The 19,199-nt window shown below is 33.7% G+C and overlaps 1 protein-coding gene across 2 annotated transcripts in view; it reads right to left on the bottom strand.

Annotated features, from left to right (window-relative positions):
* Positions 1 to 19,199, bottom strand: part of NUP153 (nucleoporin 153) — a 65,206-nt gene that overhangs the window by 27,794 nt on the left and 18,213 nt on the right. For both annotated transcript variants that reach the window (XM_011362851.2, XM_011362852.2), the window contains exons 3-11: positions 12,199 to 12,447; positions 11,925 to 12,064; positions 11,713 to 11,841; positions 7,149 to 7,265; positions 7,016 to 7,057; positions 6,846 to 6,902; positions 4,752 to 4,898; positions 2,624 to 2,673; positions 2,262 to 2,388 (exon numbers count right to left, since the gene is read on the bottom strand). In XM_011362851.2, coding sequence (XP_011361153.1) covers positions 2,262 to 2,388; positions 2,624 to 2,673; positions 4,752 to 4,898; positions 6,846 to 6,902; positions 7,016 to 7,057; positions 7,149 to 7,265; positions 11,713 to 11,841; positions 11,925 to 12,064; positions 12,199 to 12,447 — 1,058 coding nt within the window. The remainder of the gene's footprint in view (positions 1 to 2,261; positions 2,389 to 2,623; positions 2,674 to 4,751; positions 4,899 to 6,845; positions 6,903 to 7,015; positions 7,058 to 7,148; positions 7,266 to 11,712; positions 11,842 to 11,924; positions 12,065 to 12,198; positions 12,448 to 19,199) is intronic.

The following is a 19,199-nucleotide window of genomic DNA, read 5'->3' as shown; positions in this document are numbered from 1 at the left end:
CCTATTCCATCTAGACAAAAAATCATAGGGTAGACAGGAAACCTGGGGCAGCATCCTATTTAGTACCTCTTTCCTCAGAAATGTGGAGACTGTAACTCCAATGTGGAATACAGCTAGGGACAGAAGGAGTTGAGTGAGGCATCCTGGGAAGTGAAATTGGCAGTTGGCAGTTGGCTGGAATCGAGAGAGGGGGCCCAGATAAGGGAAGAGGTGATATAGAGGTCTGGGGAGTTAGGTTTTCGTAAAGCTCCTAACAGTTAGTAAGTATAATGGGTAATAAGAGCAAAAATAAGTAAATAAACATTTAACTACTGCCATCCCCAAAATGTCTCAACACAGCAAAATTGCACTAAACACAAATCTGTGAGATGGCTAAAACTGAGCCTACAGGTATCAACCTGAGATTCAGCTAAAGATCTTAGAAATTATACCTTCAAAAAATTAAAACTGAAGAAGCAAAATTCACAAATCTATCTTGAGCAAAAACGAAACCAAGCTAATGTTTTTCTCATACAAAGATAAATTTTAAAAAGACAGGGCCACAACTTTTACTAAGAAATATAAAAACCTGTCTAAAGAACAAGGCTCAAAGCTTTATTAATTGATACTAATTTCCTTATGTATACAAAATACGACAACCCATTTCTTAAACGTAAATAAGTCTACATAAAGAGCTTAATGACCAAAGAAATTTGGTTTGCTAAGGAAACTACAAAATTTTATGCACCATATAATCGATAGTATTCAATACTTTTCTTTCAAGATGGTATAATAGATTAATACATTCTCTCACTTTGCAATAGTCCAGAAGAGCAACAAGTAGAACCTAAGGTAAAAACAGAGCCTCAAGACCAGTAACTGAGTCAAGGCCCCTAGCATAAATATCACAAGACAGGTTATATGGCAGGAAGTCCAAACTGCCAAATAAGTCATGATTCTGGTGAGTCCGAGAGGCACAATTACAAAACTGCTAAATTAGAAAAGAGGATATAAAGAAAAAAATGGAGCTCTCCTACTCTAAATAAGCCAGTAAAATAAAATACTAATAGACATAAAGAAAATTAATACTAATACATAGAACAATTTCAATTAAAACATGATTTTACAGTCAACAAATTGTTAGATCTCCTATTTAAAAGTCTAAAAATATACTCCTAAGAAACTCATGGGTCAATGAGAAAGTCACAAATGAAATTTTATTTAGAAACAAATGACAAATGAAAATACTATGTATCAAAACTTAAATGATCCAGCTAAGTCAAAATTCATTAATAAAAAGACTGAAATGAGATCTGTGTTCAACTCAAAATAGGTAGAAAACAAACAGAATAACCCATTAGAAAAAAATGGATAAAGAGAAAACTCAAATAGCAAAGAAATTCACAAAAAGATGTCTCCCTTCCCGAGTAAACAACGAAATGCAAAATAAAACTCCAATGGCATGCTACTTCACAGCCATCACATTGGCAAGAAATTTTAAATGAACAAAATTGAGTACAGGTCAGGATAAAGTAAAAGCAGATCTACCTACTGTTCTGGAAGTGTTAAACTGTAAAACTACCTTGAAGAGTAATAAGGCAACATCTCATACATGTGAAGATGTGTATCATCCCCCATAATCTATCAATCCTATTACTAGATAGTCTAGAGAAAATATTACATGTAAGCCCAGGCAGAAATGCATAACTATTCACCTTAGCAAGTATTAGGAATCACCCAAATGCACCCTGCAGAATGAACTGTGGTAAATCTTCACAACAGATAAATATATAACAAATAATCTAGCTACCTTTCACAATTCTGATAAATTTCACAAATAATATAAAGAAAAAGGCAAGTGAGATGAATACATACCACACTAATCCATTTATAGAAGTTTCAGAAATTAGGAAATCTTAATTGTATAATAATATTATGAAGGTCAAATAATTTCAACTACAGTTCTGTTTTGGAAGAATTATGACTTTTTAATAACACCCATGAAATTTTAGGAACTAGGTTAGGTTTTCTCTGTTGTCAAAGTGAACATGATTAAAAATTTTAAAGGCTAGTAGTTTAAAACACACACACACACACACACACACACACACACACACACACACACACACACACACACACACACACACACTGAAGAAGGGGCTATTTCAATGACAGGTTATTCCTGTTCTGGGTCTCCTCAAAATCCACCCCTCCAGATCTCCACCACCATAGCACACCAAATCTCTAAATAAACATTAAGAGTATTAAGTATATAACTCTACCTTCTCCTCTGGAGGTTTAGTTGCCACAAAGCGTGTTCTCTCTCGTCTTATCTTGCCACCTCCACTACCTACTCCAGAAGATAAACCATTGGCTGCAGACATACTGAAATTTGGGTAAGAAAAACCACTAGGCAAAAAAAAGAGAAAAAAATTAAAACAAATGACACAGGAATTTGTTAACTACCTAAAAATTAGAGAACTTTTAATAAAAAAATAGACGTACGGCTGAATGTGATTTTAAAAACTGACAAGATTTTGTGTATAAAGTTCCGTTTTTCAACTTCTTAATCTTCAAAAAGGTTTATGTGAATCAAATATAGACCTTATATTAATACAAAGTTTAGCTATAAAGATGACATTACCTTTCTTGTTCTCTATTTTGTCCTGGTGTCATATTTTTTTCATATCCAGTCTAGAAAAAATGAACACAGCATATTTAAACGCTTGCTTATTTGTTTTAATTTTCTTAATACCACCCTTCTGTGAGTTTTAATATTTAGAATGAGGAATTTGATGGTTTTTGGTTAACGAATCCTAAAATTTTCACCTTATACCCTGGCTTCTGAATGGAAACCAAGAGTTATAGTGTAGTTATGTATTCATAAAATGTCACTGAGCCCAAATGTGCTTTAAACAAAATGGTAGTATACAAACAATACTATTTACTAACCACAAAAATACTTTTACTTATCTCTTGTTATGGCCTTTTAAACATGCAAGCAAATTTAGAAAGATATTCCTTTCATTTCATGAAATGATTTTCTGAAACCTATCAAGTTCCTCCACTAAAAGGAATCAGGATTCCTCAGAGAAATGGCTGATTACAGGGCTGGGTTAGAAATTTACAAGATGAGCCTGAATTACTATTTAGTTGACGAACATGGACATGATCTTGGATTTTTGCTTTTGCCACAACTGGCAATATCAAAATAAAATCTGTAGATTACATAATAGTATTGTACCAATGTTAAGTTTCTGGTTTTGAATATTGTTCTGCGGTCATGTAAAAGATTTCCTTGTTTGTAGAAAACACAGAAAAAGATAAAGCAAATATAGTAAAATGTGGAGTTCTTAAAATTTTTCTTGCAAGTTTTTAAGTTCAAAATTATGTTCAAAATACTTAATTTTGATAAAGCGAATATGACAAAATGTTAATGACTAGTGAATCAAGATAAAAGAGTAAAAGGTAAACATTGTACTGTTCTATCAACTTTAGTTTTAAAAATTTCAAGAAATTGGATTGTTATGAAAATTAAATCAGATTAACTATAAGTAAAAGCACAAACAGTAAGATGCTATGTAAATACAAAAAAACACTAGTTAAATGATACAAGAAAACACAAGAACCCAGAATATGGGACATTTTATAAGACAAATGGCCTGGTCTCTTGAAAAACTAATGTGTCTAGTAATTCCACTCCTAGGTATAGACCCCATGAGAAATGAAAATGTATGTCCACATGCACAAACAAAAAAACACTTGTACACATAAGTTCATAGCAGGATTATTCATTACAGTCAAAAAGTGGAAACCCAAATGTCCTCAACTCATGAATAAACAAAATTTGGTACATCCAAACAATGAAATAATATTCAGCCATAAAAAGGAATGAAGTTTTCATAGATGCTACGACATGGATGAATCCAAAGAACATTATGCTAAGTGAAATAGGCCAGTCACAAAGAACCACATATTTTAAGATTCCATTTATACGAAATGTCCAGAATAAGCAAATCTACAGAGACAGATCAGTGGTTGCCTAGGGTTGGAGGGGTAGGAGTGAGGAATGACTAACGGGTATAAGCTTTTTGTGAAGTTGAAGAAATGGTGATGGAAATATTCTAAAATTGGTTGTAGTGGTGGCTGAACAACTCTGTGAATATACTAAAACCACTGAACCATATACTTTAAATAAACAGTAGGAATTATATGCCAATAAAGCAGTCATTAAACATAAAAAAATGTGGTAAGGGTGAAGGTTTGAGGCCTAGAAATACAAACCAAAAGCAATGCGTAAAACTTGCTTGGATTCTGGTTCAAAAAAGCAGCTATAAACAACATTTGAATATGGACTAGATATTAGGTAATATTTAGGAAGAAACTGGCATTAATTTCTTAGATCTGAGAATACAAAAGTATTTAGAAAATGCATAAGTACTCAGAATACAAAGTACTTAGAGATGAACAGATGTGATATCTGAAATTTCTTTTCAGATAGTCCAACAACACAAAATACACAAATAAAGCAAATCTGGCAAAATTATTTATTCTAAACCATGAATACATACTAGTGTTTATGAATGAACATTAATTTGAGATTTGATTAAGGTGCCAGCCATTTTAAAGGCGTACCAATGGATAACCATCACTAATTTCACCAACTATTACCTAGTTGGCAAACAAACGGTAGAGTACTTATATTTTACATTATTTATTCTTGTTCAATTTAATCGATATTCAAAGACTAGTAAAAATAAAAACATACTTACACTGTATTTTTTATCTATTCTTTGATTAGTCTTCCTTAATTCACCAGATGGAGTCAGAGATGGTTTAAAATAAACTGTTCGATTTGCTGCTATGGATACCGGCTTTGGGGTCAAGAGTCTCTGAACAGGGGGATATGGAGAGTCCACCTTAAAGGTAAAAGGAAATCAAAGACAAACATTTATTTTCATATACGTCAGTGATGCACAACTAAAAATTATTTGACAACAGTTAATGTGACCTAGAGACTATAAGTACTCCCTAGAGAAATATCCAGTGCATGCAAATACAAAGAGAGAAACTGACAGTAATAGAACCAATGGTGTGTGTGTATGCATGCGTGCATGTTTGTATTTTTATTTAAACATATGTACACATTTATACATAAAATTCAAAAATGGTTTCATAGACTATTTTATTCCAGATTTAATGACTTTTAGCACACTGTGCACAAACGCAAAATGGGAACTATATTTAACACTGTTCTACAAATCTAAGCTTTTACAGGATGAATTACAAATATATAAACTAAATATGTAAACAAAAATTGATTTTGCAACATTTTCCCCCAAATTACTATCTAAATTTTCTTCAGCTACAAATAAGGTATTTTTAAACCTGTTATGAAAATATTTTTATTGGTAAAAATGTGAGCAATTTAATTTTCCCCTACTGTGATTTAAAAACCAAACCAAAAGTCTTATAATTTAAATCTAAGTAGTAAAGCACTACTAAGAATTCCAAATATTAAAATGAACCGGCTTTATTATCTCAGTACACAAGTGTTTTGTCAACAGTCTTTTGCTACACTGAAACACAGTAAAAATCCTGTTGGTTTAAGATGACTATAAAGCCAAGAGCTTCTACTCTGTCCAAAGGCCATAATACTATGAATACAGTCCTTTCACACAGCAGCAGCTGTGAACAGCACTGGTTTCTAGGGCAAAGCCTCTGTATGGTTACTAGCTTTTCAATCTAAATCCTCATCACAAGTTTGATCCTACAACTCAGAGAGACAGTTATTTTGCAGGCTGTTCTGACTACATCCGTAAAACATGAACTACAATATTGTTTTTTGGCCTTTATAATTCCTAACACACATTAATAAAATTTTTATTAATGAGATCATCTATAATTGCACAATTTTTTAAGTCTACTTCTTTTTAAGCAATCTGATATAAAATAGGAGTGTGAGAAAAGTAACTAATGGATATTAATCTCATTACAGCAGCAAATGGATTCCCTCTTGCCTGATTATAAACATCTATATAATTCTAAAAATTGAGAAGAAACACTATCCCAAGAAAAAAACGCCATTTTCTTCTCTGCATCAGAATTTCAATAAACATAATTATAAATGTAATTTATCAATATCTCTAATACAGTCCCCAAATTAATCAATTGCTTCTTAGGAAACTTCATGTTGTAATAAATGCTTCCCCAAGAAAGGATCTGGGAATCTGCATCCCCTGAAGGATATTTAACTAGCCATGAATATAACTAACAAAAAATATACTCTTTAACCTTGGTTATTGAGCATTTTATTTTTTTCCAAAGTAAGCTCCAAAGCTAATTTTAACAAAATAGAATACATTAAAAAGAGTTATCAAGATATAATCTATATTATATATTTTTTAGCTCTGCTATCTTGAACAGTATTTTTGGCTGATGGAAGTGTGCCAATTTGAAATATTACACACAACAGATAAATGTTTGTTAATGAGAAAAGTTTACAAAGATAACTATGTTCAATGGGCACTTTAGTTCACCAAAATTCTAATTACTAAACACTTCAAGCTCTATTCACTCCTATCTTTACTTATCCAAAGGTAAGAGTTATTCATTAAGACTGCCAAGGTGCTGAAGATGGGAATGCCAAATAACCAAAAATTACTTAATGAGCATCTACTACATATACAGCATTATGCTACGTAAGGTCCTCACACGAGGCAACAATAACCAAGTAAAAAAATGTTATTTTTCAAACATTTTCCCTAATGACTATCAACTAAAGTCAATTTTTACATTTGCTAACCTAAAACAAATAAAACAAAATGGTTGCTACATTACATCAATAAATGCTAACAAAGTCTTACCTTTTCCCTTTTGCCCCGATAATCTGTGGTGGTATCTATCCCACTCCTATCAAGAGGCTGAAAAGATGGAATACTATTAGAAATAGATGGCAAACTTTGGAAAATATGACTTTCATCAATTTTATACGTAAAATTGTTATCTCATTTAAAAAGTTTAAAAATCAACTTACAGAATTCAGTGGAGAAGAAATAGATGGAATTCTTTTTGCATCCTGTTAATGTTGAAATAACAAAATTAAGATTTTCCACTAAACTCAAAATTTCTGTTACACTCCTGTATTTAACTGTGATTTTAAAATTTACCGCTAGAGGGCTTGACATCTTCTCTAAAGATTGCAATATTCGCCGAGCTGTTGAACTAGTCACACCATAGGATTGTGCATTGAGTTGCTTAGCTTTCATCTGTCTTCTGACTGGTGCCTATAAAGTAAATTTTGTATTATTTGATGAAGCTGTGAATTCTGAATTCTAAGGCACATATTTCAGACAATGAAAATATTTACAAAATAGAATGGATGTTCAAAGTGAAATAGGATTTATGTGTTAATAGCAGCTTACCTCTTGGTGGTGTCATTAACCGTATATTCAACTTTTCCTTATGCTTTTATTGAAAATCCGATTCTTTGTATGAAAAATTACTTTTACAATCAGAAAAAAATGGTAAGACAGCATGTACCACTCTAAAGATCTAGCAGCTATGTCAAATGGAAAAAATGAGATAACTGATAAAACATTCTAGCATTATCTTAATCTGTTTATCCCTGATGTTTAAATCGAAGAACACTAAATTAAGGAGAACTTTAGTAAAATATTATTGTTATGGGTATTAAATAATATTTAATTATAGTAAATTCCAAAATAATTAAACAAAGAGATTGTGGACTCTACTATAATGGAAATAAAAATTTTAAACTGACTTGTTTCTGATATTTCAATTTAAGAACAATTTTTAATACACAGGCTAGCTTATTAAAGAGCTTTTTAACTTTCCTAAAATTGGGGTTAAGGAAATAACATTATAAAGAATAGACGAGTAGTCTTTAATACACAAACAATATTACAAGTCCCAACAGAAACACTTCCTTTTCTCAAGAATGCATTACGAAATTTCAATAATCAAGGCATTACCACAAATCAAAGTAGGTTAGCAAGGCTCGATATAAAAAAGATATAACAATCAAATTATAACCAAGTTTCTATAAATAGCTGATATCTACAAAACTGAACCATAATAAACTGAATATTTCTCTGATACCAAACATCCATTATATTTTCAGAGTAGCTACAATATTCTACATTTTTATTAAGAATCTGGTGCCAAGGATTACTGTCCAGACAAGATGCCTTGGCAAACACGAGGCAACATAAAAATCCTCTAGGAAAATGTGACAATCCGTCCTGTCACTGGATTCTACTAGCCACTGGCCTCTCAAGGTCTTAGTTCACTAATCAATAATTAGGAAATGAATTAAAGAGTCTTAAATAAACCTTCCAATTCTAACACTCTAGAAAAAAAATAGGTTCATCTCAAATGTCAATAATAAACATCTGAAAGCCTGTGCTGAGAATGATTCTTACAGTATCTCAGGACTCAGCATTAAAAAGTACAAAATTCCATATACAAAACAGAGGAAGAAGTAAGAGGGACAGACTCTGACTTGGGACTACTGTGTGAATCATGGGCTTGCATCATCTTATCTTCTACTGATGTGCTAAACTATTTTAGCAGTAATTTTTTAAAAATAGTATCACAGTCTAATTTAAAATTTAGGAAAAGCTCCCTGCATAATTTCAAGACCCAGTTAACACTTTCTTAAACAAATATTGCCCTTCATGAACATACTCAGAAATAATACTCATAATTACTGTTAACTATTTATGAAAGCATCCTCTAATTAGGAAAACAAGAAACTAAAGACAAATCTTCAAATATACTTTTTTCTATGCAATTTCTATTCCTGTCAGAGGTTTTCATCTTTACACAACTTCCCTCTCCAGAAGCCTACATGCTTAAAAGTATTATTACTCCTCCATTTTAAAATGTCAAAATCAGTAAACACCGTAACAACATGTATACAAAACAGAATTTTTACAAGCCCTAAGAAACTCTTAGGATAAAACACAGAATGGTGCAATTTATCTTAAATTGGTATTTTTTAAAAAGTTATCAATTTCCAATTGTTCTTTACTAAGGTATATATGTAAATCTAACTGATTTTGTATATTGACCTTGTATTGTGACCTTGCTAAATTCACTTATAACTTCTCTTCTACTGACTTGGGAGTTCTTATGTAGATAAGCATGTTGTCTACATATATGAATAATTTTATTTCTTCCTTTCCAATATGTATGCCTTGTATTTCTTTTTTCTTGCATTGGCTAGGGCTTAAAGTATGTTTAACAGTAGCAGTGATAACAAACATCCTTGCTCTCTTCCTAAACTTAGGAGGAAAATGTTCAGTCTTTCACCATTAGTATGATGTTAGCTGAAGATATTCTGTAGACACAATTTATCAAGTTGAGGAGGTTCTCATCCATCCCTAGGTCTGCTGAAAATTATTATCATGAATGAATATTATTTTTTGCCAAATGTGTTTTATGCATCTGTAGAGATGTTGATGCAGTTTTTTCTTTATTTACACGGTAGATAACATTAGTTTTCAAATGTCGAACCAACCTTATATTCGTAGGATATATCCCACTTGATCATGATGTAATATCCTCTTTATAAGCTGTAATATCCTTTTTATATAATATTCTTTTTATATTTGCAAATAAACAATTTGCAAATTTTTGTTAAGGTGTGTGTCTGTAATTCATTAGAAATACTAGTCTGTAGCTTTCTTACAATGTCTCTGGTTTTAGTTATCAGGGTAATGTTGGCCTCTTAAATGTGTTGGGAAATGTATGGAAAAATCTGTGTAGAATTGATATTATTTCTTTCCTAAATGTTTGATAGAATTCACCAGGGAAATTATCTGGGCCTTAAGTTTTCTTTGCTGGAAGGTATTTTAACTATGAATTCAATTTATTAATAGGTTATATACACTATTTATTCTTGGCTAATCCGAAATAACATGAAATACTTAGGTATAAATCTAACAAAATATATGCAAGATCTGTGTGATTACAAAACAATGACGACAGAAATTTTAAAAGACCTAAATAAATGTTAAGATATATTGTGTTCATGAATTGGAAGACTCAATTTTGTTAAGATGTATATTCTTCCCAAACTGATTGGTAGACTCAATGCAAGGCCAATCAAAATCCTTGTAACAACTGATATGGTAATTCTAAAATCATGAAAAGCAAAGGAACTAGGAAAGCCAAAACAATCTTGAAAAAGAACAAAGTTGGAGGACTTATATTATCTGATTTCAAGACTTACTGTAATCAAGACAGTTTAGTGTTGGCGAAAGGATCAATACAAATATCAACAGAAAAAACAGAGAGCCACAGTATGGTCAATGGATTTCTTAAAGGTGCAAAGGCAAGTCAATGGAGAAGGTATAGTTTTTTCAACAAATGGTACTAAAAAAACTGGACATTCATATGTTAAAAAAAATGAATCTTGATTCACACCTCATACCAAAAAAATTAACTCAAATGAACCACAGCCCTAAATTAAAACCTCAATCTTCTATGAGAAAACCTCAAGAAAATCTTTATGACCTTGGGTCAGGCAAAAATGTCTTTGATACTAAACCAAAAGCATGAATCATAAAAGGAGAAAAAAGAATATACCAAATGTCATCAAAATAAAAATTCTCTTTAAAAGACACTGTTAAGATAAGCCAGAGGAAGAGAAGAAAATATTTGCAAAACACATATGTAATAAAAGACTTATACCCTGAATAATTAACTCTCAAAATTCATTAATAAGAAAACAGCCCTATTAAAAAATGGGCAAAAGATCTGAACAGGTATTTCACCAAAGAAGATCTACTGATAACAAATAAGCACATGAAAAGATTCTCAATGTCATTAGGGAATGCAAATAAAATCCACAGCAATTTGGAATTGCTACTACATACCTAATAAGAATGGCTAAAATAAAAAACAGAAACAAGAAACTGATGACCGACAAGTGCTGACCACTCTTATGTTACTGGTTTTGAAAACAGTTTGGCAGTTTACTACAAAGTTTAATGTATACTTATGACCCAGCAGTCTAACTTCTAGGTCTTACCCAAGAGAAATGAAACTTAATGTTTATACAAAATGTTCATAATGGATTTATTCACAATTGCCAAAAATTAGAAACAATCCAAGTGACCTTTCACTGGTGAATAAACTGTATTATAGCTCAGCAATAAAAACAAACTATTGATATATACAAAAATATAGACTGATCTCAAATGTATTACACTAAGTAGCACAGCCAGATTCAAAAGACTATATACTATATTATTAAATTTATATGACATTCTGGAAAAAATAAAACTACAGGGAAATAAAATAGATCAGTGGTTGCCAGAAGGTAAAAGTAAGAAGAATGAGTGACTACAGAGATGTGCGAGGTAAAATTTTGAAGTGATGAAAATGTGTGTTCAATATTTTGATTGTGAAAGTGGTTACACAACTGTGTTTTGTTAAAATTCAAATACTCTAATCGGTAAATTTTACTATACGTAATTTATACCTCAGTCTAAAAAAAGGAATTAATCATCATACTTTCTAAACATACACATATGCAAATTTTAATGTATAAAACGTTCACTTAGGGCTAAAATCATGTTCATATAGTCCCTAAATGAAAAGAATAATATCCACTTCTATCATTTTACCAAAATTCTATCCGAGTGCCAACAGTTACTTGTCAATTTTTTTTTTTAAGTTATCAATCCTCCTATTCAAACCAACCTGGTATGGTGTATTTTGTAGTTTAGGATGTCTTACAGCAGCTGCTGCCCCACCATACATTGTTTTTCCAGGATAAAAAGGAGAATCTCCAAGCTGACTTGTTTTAAGGGTTGAAGAATTCCCAATTGACTGCACAGAAACATAATAATATATAATATAAGCAATAAACACTCCAAACTAATGTGATTAAATCGACTCCAACTAGTACTCACAGGGGCAAGTGTTCCAAAGGCAGATAAGTTAAATGCTGGTTTTTTTGAGCTGGTGGCAGTGTGCTGTGACAGTGAATGAGATCGTTCAACCTCTGGAGACCACAGAGGTGGCACTGAAGTATTCTTTGAAACAGCTATATCTGAAACAAAAATATGTAATGCATAGTAAGAGCACTAATTACAAGATCCTAGATTTTTATAAATAGAAAATGAAAATTACAACTTAAAAAATTATCCTATGAAATTTAATTTTTACTACCAAATGCAAGAATACCTTTATCAGAAGCTCTTGAAGAAAAACCACTGGTAGTTGAGATGTTATCATCATCATGCTGAGAGGTAGAATCTTTAATTTCCTTTACAAGGGAAAATCCGGAACTGCCAATTGGAAATGCTGAGGATGTGGAGGGCTGACAGTGTAACGCAGGAGATTCCAACATGGAAAAATTCAGATGGCTCCGATGAAGAGAAGGCCTTGTTAACACATCTGGATAATTGGAAGCAGTACTAGTTGTTGAGGGTTCTTAAAAAAAAAAAGTATAAATGTTATTAATATATAACTTAGAAAAAGCAATTCATCACCACAACAAAATGCTGTTTCCACTTTGAGAAAACAAACTGTATAATAGATATAGCTTCAATTCAAATCAGTGATGCCTCCTATAAGCACAATTTAAGATATTCTGTAGCCAAATAAAGTTTCAACTAACTGAAATTAATTTACCTAACTTAGTATCAAAATACATTTCCATGATTCCATACCAACTTGTAGAAGTATATAGTTCCTAATTTCCCTTGAATTGATATCAGTATAAAACCCATTTGAAAAAAATAAAATCAAAACTATATAAGTCGTAAAACAAAAAAGATAAGTCTATCCCTCTAGATACAACCACTGTTAAATTTGTACATCTTCCCAGGTAATTTACAGTAGTAGCCCCCCTTTACCTACAGGGGATACATTCCAAGATCCCCTAGTAGATGCCTGAAACTGAAGATAATACCGAACAGTATACACTATGTTTTTCTTTATACATACATACCTACGATTAAGTTTATTTTATAAATTAGGCACAGTAAGAGATGAACAATAACTAACGATATAGAACAATTACAACAATATACTGTAATAAAAGTTACGTGGAATGTGGTCATTCATTTCAGGAGACTCCTTGTTGAATTCTTCCTACATGCTCTGTGCTTTCTAGCACAACACACAGCTGTCACTTGGAACACATTTTCTGTTTATGTCTTCCACCCACAAATTTAATGCCTTTTCCATCTTAACCAAGTACTTATCATGCACTATAGCCATAACCTTTGTTTTGCGGTTTGAGGTGCAACAAGAAAACTAGCACAAATTTCTTTTTCCTTCTTCACAATTTCATAGAAAATTCGTTCTTACCTTTAGATCTTAGCAACTTCAGGATACAATTTTTTTCTTTCCCTATTAAGTCAAGAACTTTCACTTTTTCACTTAAAGGAAACACTTTACCACTTCTCTTTGTCATATATGAATTGCAAGCATCACTACTCTTGTGCCTTGAGGCCACTGGTAAATAAAATAAGGGTTACCTAAACACAAGCACTGCGCTATTACGACAGATGATCTGATAATCAAGATGGCTGCTTAGTGACTAAAGGGCAGGGAGCATCTACAGCATGGAGACCTTGGACAAAGAGATGATTCACATCCCAGGCAGGACAGAGCAGGATGGCACAAAACTTCACACTACTCAAAATGGTGCCCAATTTAAAACTTAAAAATTGTTTACTTCTGGAATTTTCCATTTAATATTTTCAGACAATTGAATGCAGATAACTGAAACCACAGAAAGTGAAACTGCGGGTAAGCAGTTGGGGGAATCCTGTACATGCACACAAAAATGTTTTCCCTAATCACGTAATCATGTTTATGCATCTTGTTCTTTGCCTTGTTTTTTTCATTTATCAATAGAATTTTGTCTCTCTATACAGAGTATTCTCTTTAAAGACCACACTGTATTTTATCATACTGATTTACTATAATTATTTATGTGATAATTTCCCCAATACTTCATCAAACATGTATACACTTGTATCTACATACTTTTAAGAGTATTCTTTTGGATAAATCCATGATTCTTTAAGTATGTAAGAAAAACATGAGATATTATTAAACGAATATTCCTAAGCCACCCACAAAATGTCTCATTCTGTAAGTCTAAACTTGAGCCAATAAAACAGCCTAAGTAGGAGTACTCAAGATGGGGTAGAATGTACAGGCAGTGCACGCCTCCTCTAGCGATCACACCAAAATTATAACAAAACTGAAGAGCAACCAGAGCAACACAGAGTCACCAGAGGTCTGGCTGAATAGAAGTCCTACAACTAGGTCATCTCAAATAACAGGTCATCTCAAAATGGTAGGTGGGGCAGAGACATGAAATAGCCCAGTCCCACAACTGCATGTGGCAAATGAGAATTGAGTTATCTTGGCTGCAGAGCCGCCTCTGCCACCTGAGGAGTAAGGGGTCCCACCACGCACTGGGCTCCCCAGCCCAGGGTTCCACTGCCGGGAAGAGAAGTCTCTATAACTTTTGGTTGTGAAAACAGTGGTAGTTGAGGCTGAGTTGGACGGCTGCGAAAAACAGAGACCATCCTCTTAAAGGGTCTGGCCTTTCTTGCTGACGGACACACGTGCTCTAAACTCCAGCACTGGTGCAGCTGCTCAAGGGGTGCCAGGAACATATGGGGACGTGCTATACTGTTGGGCTTCAGGGCAAGGGCAGGAGGGGAGTCTTGCTCCCGGAAAGAGACGTAGGCAAAAGCCATTGTTCCTTTGTTGAGCCTAACCCCCCACTCCACTACCCTACAGACATCATCAACCTGGATAAAACAGGTAGCTGCATCCGGGAGATTCCCTGAGACTCAGTGATTTATTCCACACAAACAGTCTGTCTTGGCACCTGCTGCAAAATTACCTAAAATCTCTCTAAGGCTTACAAAACCCAAAGCAGCAGCATCTGGCCTCAGTGTGCCCTATACCTTTTGCTGAGCAGCCCCAAGGCCTGCACTAGTGGCAGCCAGCCTCGATTTCGGACCTGGCCCCTTGAGACACCTGTAAGCCCAGCACAGGCTTATAGCAGCCGTATGTGGATCACTTGGTGACTCTTCCTGGGTGGCCCTTGAAGTGCCCAGGCTGTGGCTGAATTTGGCCTGCAGCTGGATCCCTCTCTGGTCTGTTCCAAGAGGCCCCACAGTACACCTACTACATAAAGGCACTCTACCAAGACCAGGAGACTTAGGAGCAATACTTAATACATAGAAAAAAAACACAGGAAGGCAGCCAAAATGAGGCAACAAAGAAGCATGTCTCACATGAAAGAACAAATATCCAGAAAAAGAATTCATCAAAATTATGAAGATAAGCAAAATACCATGTGTAGAGTTCAAAACACTGGTTATAAGGATGCTCAAGGAACTTAGGAGAAGAGTAGATGAACTCAGAACTTTAACAAAAAAATAAAAAACATAAAAATGGAGATGGAGAACATAATAGGGAGTCAGTCAGAAATGAATAATATAACATCTGAGATGAAGAGTACATTAGAGAGAATCAACAGAGTGGATGAACCAGAGGATCGAAATCAGCGACATAAGAGAATGGGGTAGCAGAGGACACCCAATCTGAAGAGCAACAACAAAAAAAAGAATCCAAAAAAAAGAAGACAGCTTAAGAAGACGCTGGGACAATGTCAAGAGTAACAATATTTGCATCACAGGGGTACCAGAAAGAGAAGAGAGAAAGCAAGGAATTGAAAACCTATTGGAAGAAATAATGACAGCAAACTTCCCTAACCTGGTGAGGGAAATAGACATATAGCCCCAGGAAGTTCAGAGAATTGCAAACAAGATGAACCCAAACAGGCCCACACGAAGACACATCATAATTAAAATGCCAAAGGTTACATTCAAAGACAGAATCTTAAAAGCAACAAGAGAAAAGCAATTAGTTACATACAAGGGAACTCCATTAATTACAGTCAAGGGACCGCCCAAGACTGTCAGCAGATTTCTCAGCAGAAACTATACACGCCAGAAGGGTCTGGCACAAAATATTCAAAGTGATGAAAACCCAGGACCTACAACCAAGATTACTTTATCCAGCAAAGTTATCATTTAGAATCAAAGGCCGAATAAAGAGCTTCCCAGACAAGAAAAAAGCTAAAGGAGTTCATTACCACCAACCCAGTATTACAGGAAATGTTGGAGGGACTTCTTGAAGAAGAAAAAATATATATGTATCAAAAGCCTAAAAAAAGAATGGCAATAACTACATATCTATTGAGTACTTCAAATAAAAAAGAATTAATGCTCCAATCAAAAGATAGGATGGTTGAATGGTTAAGAAAACAAGACCCTTACATAGGCTGCCTACAACAGACTCACTTCAGATTAAGAAACACACACACACACTAAAATGAGATGGAAAAAGATATCTCACAATGGACCGACCTAGAGGGCAGTATATAAGTGGAATAAGTCAGAGGAAGACAAATGCCATATGATTGTACATATATGTGAAATCTAAAGCAGAATAAAAAAGCAGAAATAAACTCAGATACAGAGAAAAAGGTAGAAGGGAAGTACAAATTGGTAGTTACAAAATAGTCACGGAGATAGAAAGTACAGTGTAAGGAACATAGTCAATAATAGTAATAACTATGTACGGTGTTAAGAGTGGTGCTAGATTTATTGGGGTGATCATTTTGTGAGTTATATAGGTGTCTAATCACTATGTTGAACACCTGCAATTAATAGTTTTATATGCCAACTATAAATGAAAAATAAAAAAGCATTATTAATTAAAAAAATAAAAACCACCTAAGTAGTCAAAAGAATCTTGAGAATCAGCGAGAAAACAATTGTATGTGGAATTGCTCTGTCATTCCAGATCAGAATGCATACTCATTTTTGCCTATGAGAGATACTGTGATCCAAAGATTTCCTGTCAAGTTAACTCTCACAAATAGCAAATCACAATGAACCTTTCCCCTGGACTCTCACTGGATATTAACCTTTTCTGATTTCTGTAAATTTAATATGTCAAATGACATCATTATATGATTTGCATTTATTTAAATGAAAGAGATATTGAGCATCCTTCCCTATATCCATTGGTCATTTGTATTTCTTCTCCTGTTGACATAATCTTTAATAATCAAATTAATAAGATCTAATTTCTTTTTGATCTGGAAGATTAGTGTGATATGAACCTGAAATATTAGAAATTTTTCACTGTTGGTTAAACTCATTCTTTTTGATGGTGTCTTTTGTAATTCAGAAAATAACTTATACCTTGTTTACGGAGACTTTTTAGCATTCCAAGACTATAAGAAATAAAAAATTTTACTCACTTCACATACAGATGCTCCTCAACGTACAATGGGGTTACATCCAGATAAACCCATCTTAAGTTGAAAATATCATTAAGTTGAAAATGAATTTAGTAACACCTAATACACCAAACATCATAGCTTAGCCCAGCCTACCTTAAACATGTTCAGAACACAATATCCAAGAAACACAGGCAACACAATACACTGTAGAGTGTTGGTTGTTTACCCTTGTGATCTCATGCCTGACTAGGAGCTGAGGCTTGTAGCCACTGCCCAGTATCACAAGAGTATCTTACTGCATATCACTAGCTCAGGAAAAGATCAAAATTCAAAGTACAGTTTCTACTGAATGTATACCATTTTTGCACCATAGTAAGGTAAAAAAAAAAATCATAAATTAAATGATTGTTAGTTAATTTGGGGACTAGCTATACTAAATTCCCAAGAGGCTTTCTTCCTTTTTCCCAAATGATATATCTGTATATTTCTGTACCAATACCATAATATTTTAAATGCTACAGCTTTAAAACACATTTAATGACTGTAGAAGTTCTCCAATCTATCCCACATTCCCCTTATTCTTTTTCAAAATTTCTCTATTCATCTTCAGGTGTATTTTCAAGAACTTTAGCATTATTTGTCAAGTTTCTGAGAGACTCTTCCAGTTAGGTTAGAATAACCATGCCCCCAGACTAGCTTTTCTACTGTAAATAACGATAAAACTGGACAAAAATATATAAAGCAATGGCTTTCAGACAACAGAAAATAGCAAAAACAAACAAACAAACAAACAAAAAAAACACACCTCACAAAGTGAGCCCCATTACTGCCTATCACTCTCTGTCAAGGAATATCTCAGACCTGGCACAGAGAGCTGCCGTCCAAGAAAAAGATAGGAGGCAGAAAACAGAATTTAAGGGCACTGGGCAGTAGAAAACTGTGCAGGGAAGGGCCTCCAGAAGTCCACATGGCAGTATCCAGAGAGGGGATGGGCTATATATAAACAGAACAAGACCACCTAAGGTTTACCAAATAGCAGCTATTATAGAGTTGAGAAAACATACTAGAAGATGAGCAGTGCTTTGGAAAAAAGCAGTGCTGAGGATATTGAAGTTCAAAGGCTACTGGAATTTAGAGATCCACAACACCTCCTTAATCCCTGGCATTCAGCTGAGATACCAGAAAAGCTTCCCCTTGGGACTAAGGATCATGTCCCAGAATAACACCTACTGTAGACTCATCCTAAAAAGCCACAGGAGAGACAGACCTTGGAAGCTAAGTCCCATAATTTTAGGTCACTTAAACACCTTGGACTTTCCACAGATACACATTACCAAAGCATAAATCTAAGTCTATAAAGCTCAAAATGTCTATTCAATAACAACTGCCTGCTAAAATAAGAATCAATAATCTTCAGAGGAAGATAACAGAATCCAGAATCTCTATGTATGTTATTCAAAATGACAATATTTAGTTTAAGAAAATCACTTGATATACTTAAAGAAAGAAAAATGTAATCCACAGTGAGGGAAAAAAGATAATCAACAGAAACTGAATCCTGGTGTTATACTTAATAAAGGCTTTAAAATAGGTATTTAAGTATCTCCAAAGTTCCTAAAAAACCTGTTAAAATTATTTGACTAGGATCGCACTCACTGAGGAATTCATTGAGGGGATGCAAGGAATCTTTCAACATTAGGGAATTGTTAATATAATTGAGCACATTAACAGATTAAATGGAATAGAACATAGAGCCCAGAAATAAACCCTTTCATATATGGTCAAATGATCTTCAATCAGGATACCAAGACCACCATTCAATGGGGAAAGAACAGTTTCTCCAACAAATGGTTTTGGAAAAACTGAATATCTACATGCAAAAGAATGAAATTGG

Source organism: Pteropus vampyrus, unplaced genomic scaffold (assembly GCF_000151845.1).
Source record: "Pteropus vampyrus isolate Shadow unplaced genomic scaffold, Pvam_2.0 Scaffold80, whole genome shotgun sequence".
NCBI lineage: Eukaryota > Metazoa > Chordata > Mammalia > Chiroptera > Pteropodidae > Pteropus > Pteropus vampyrus.
This window is presented reverse-complemented; position numbering and strand designations above follow the sequence as displayed.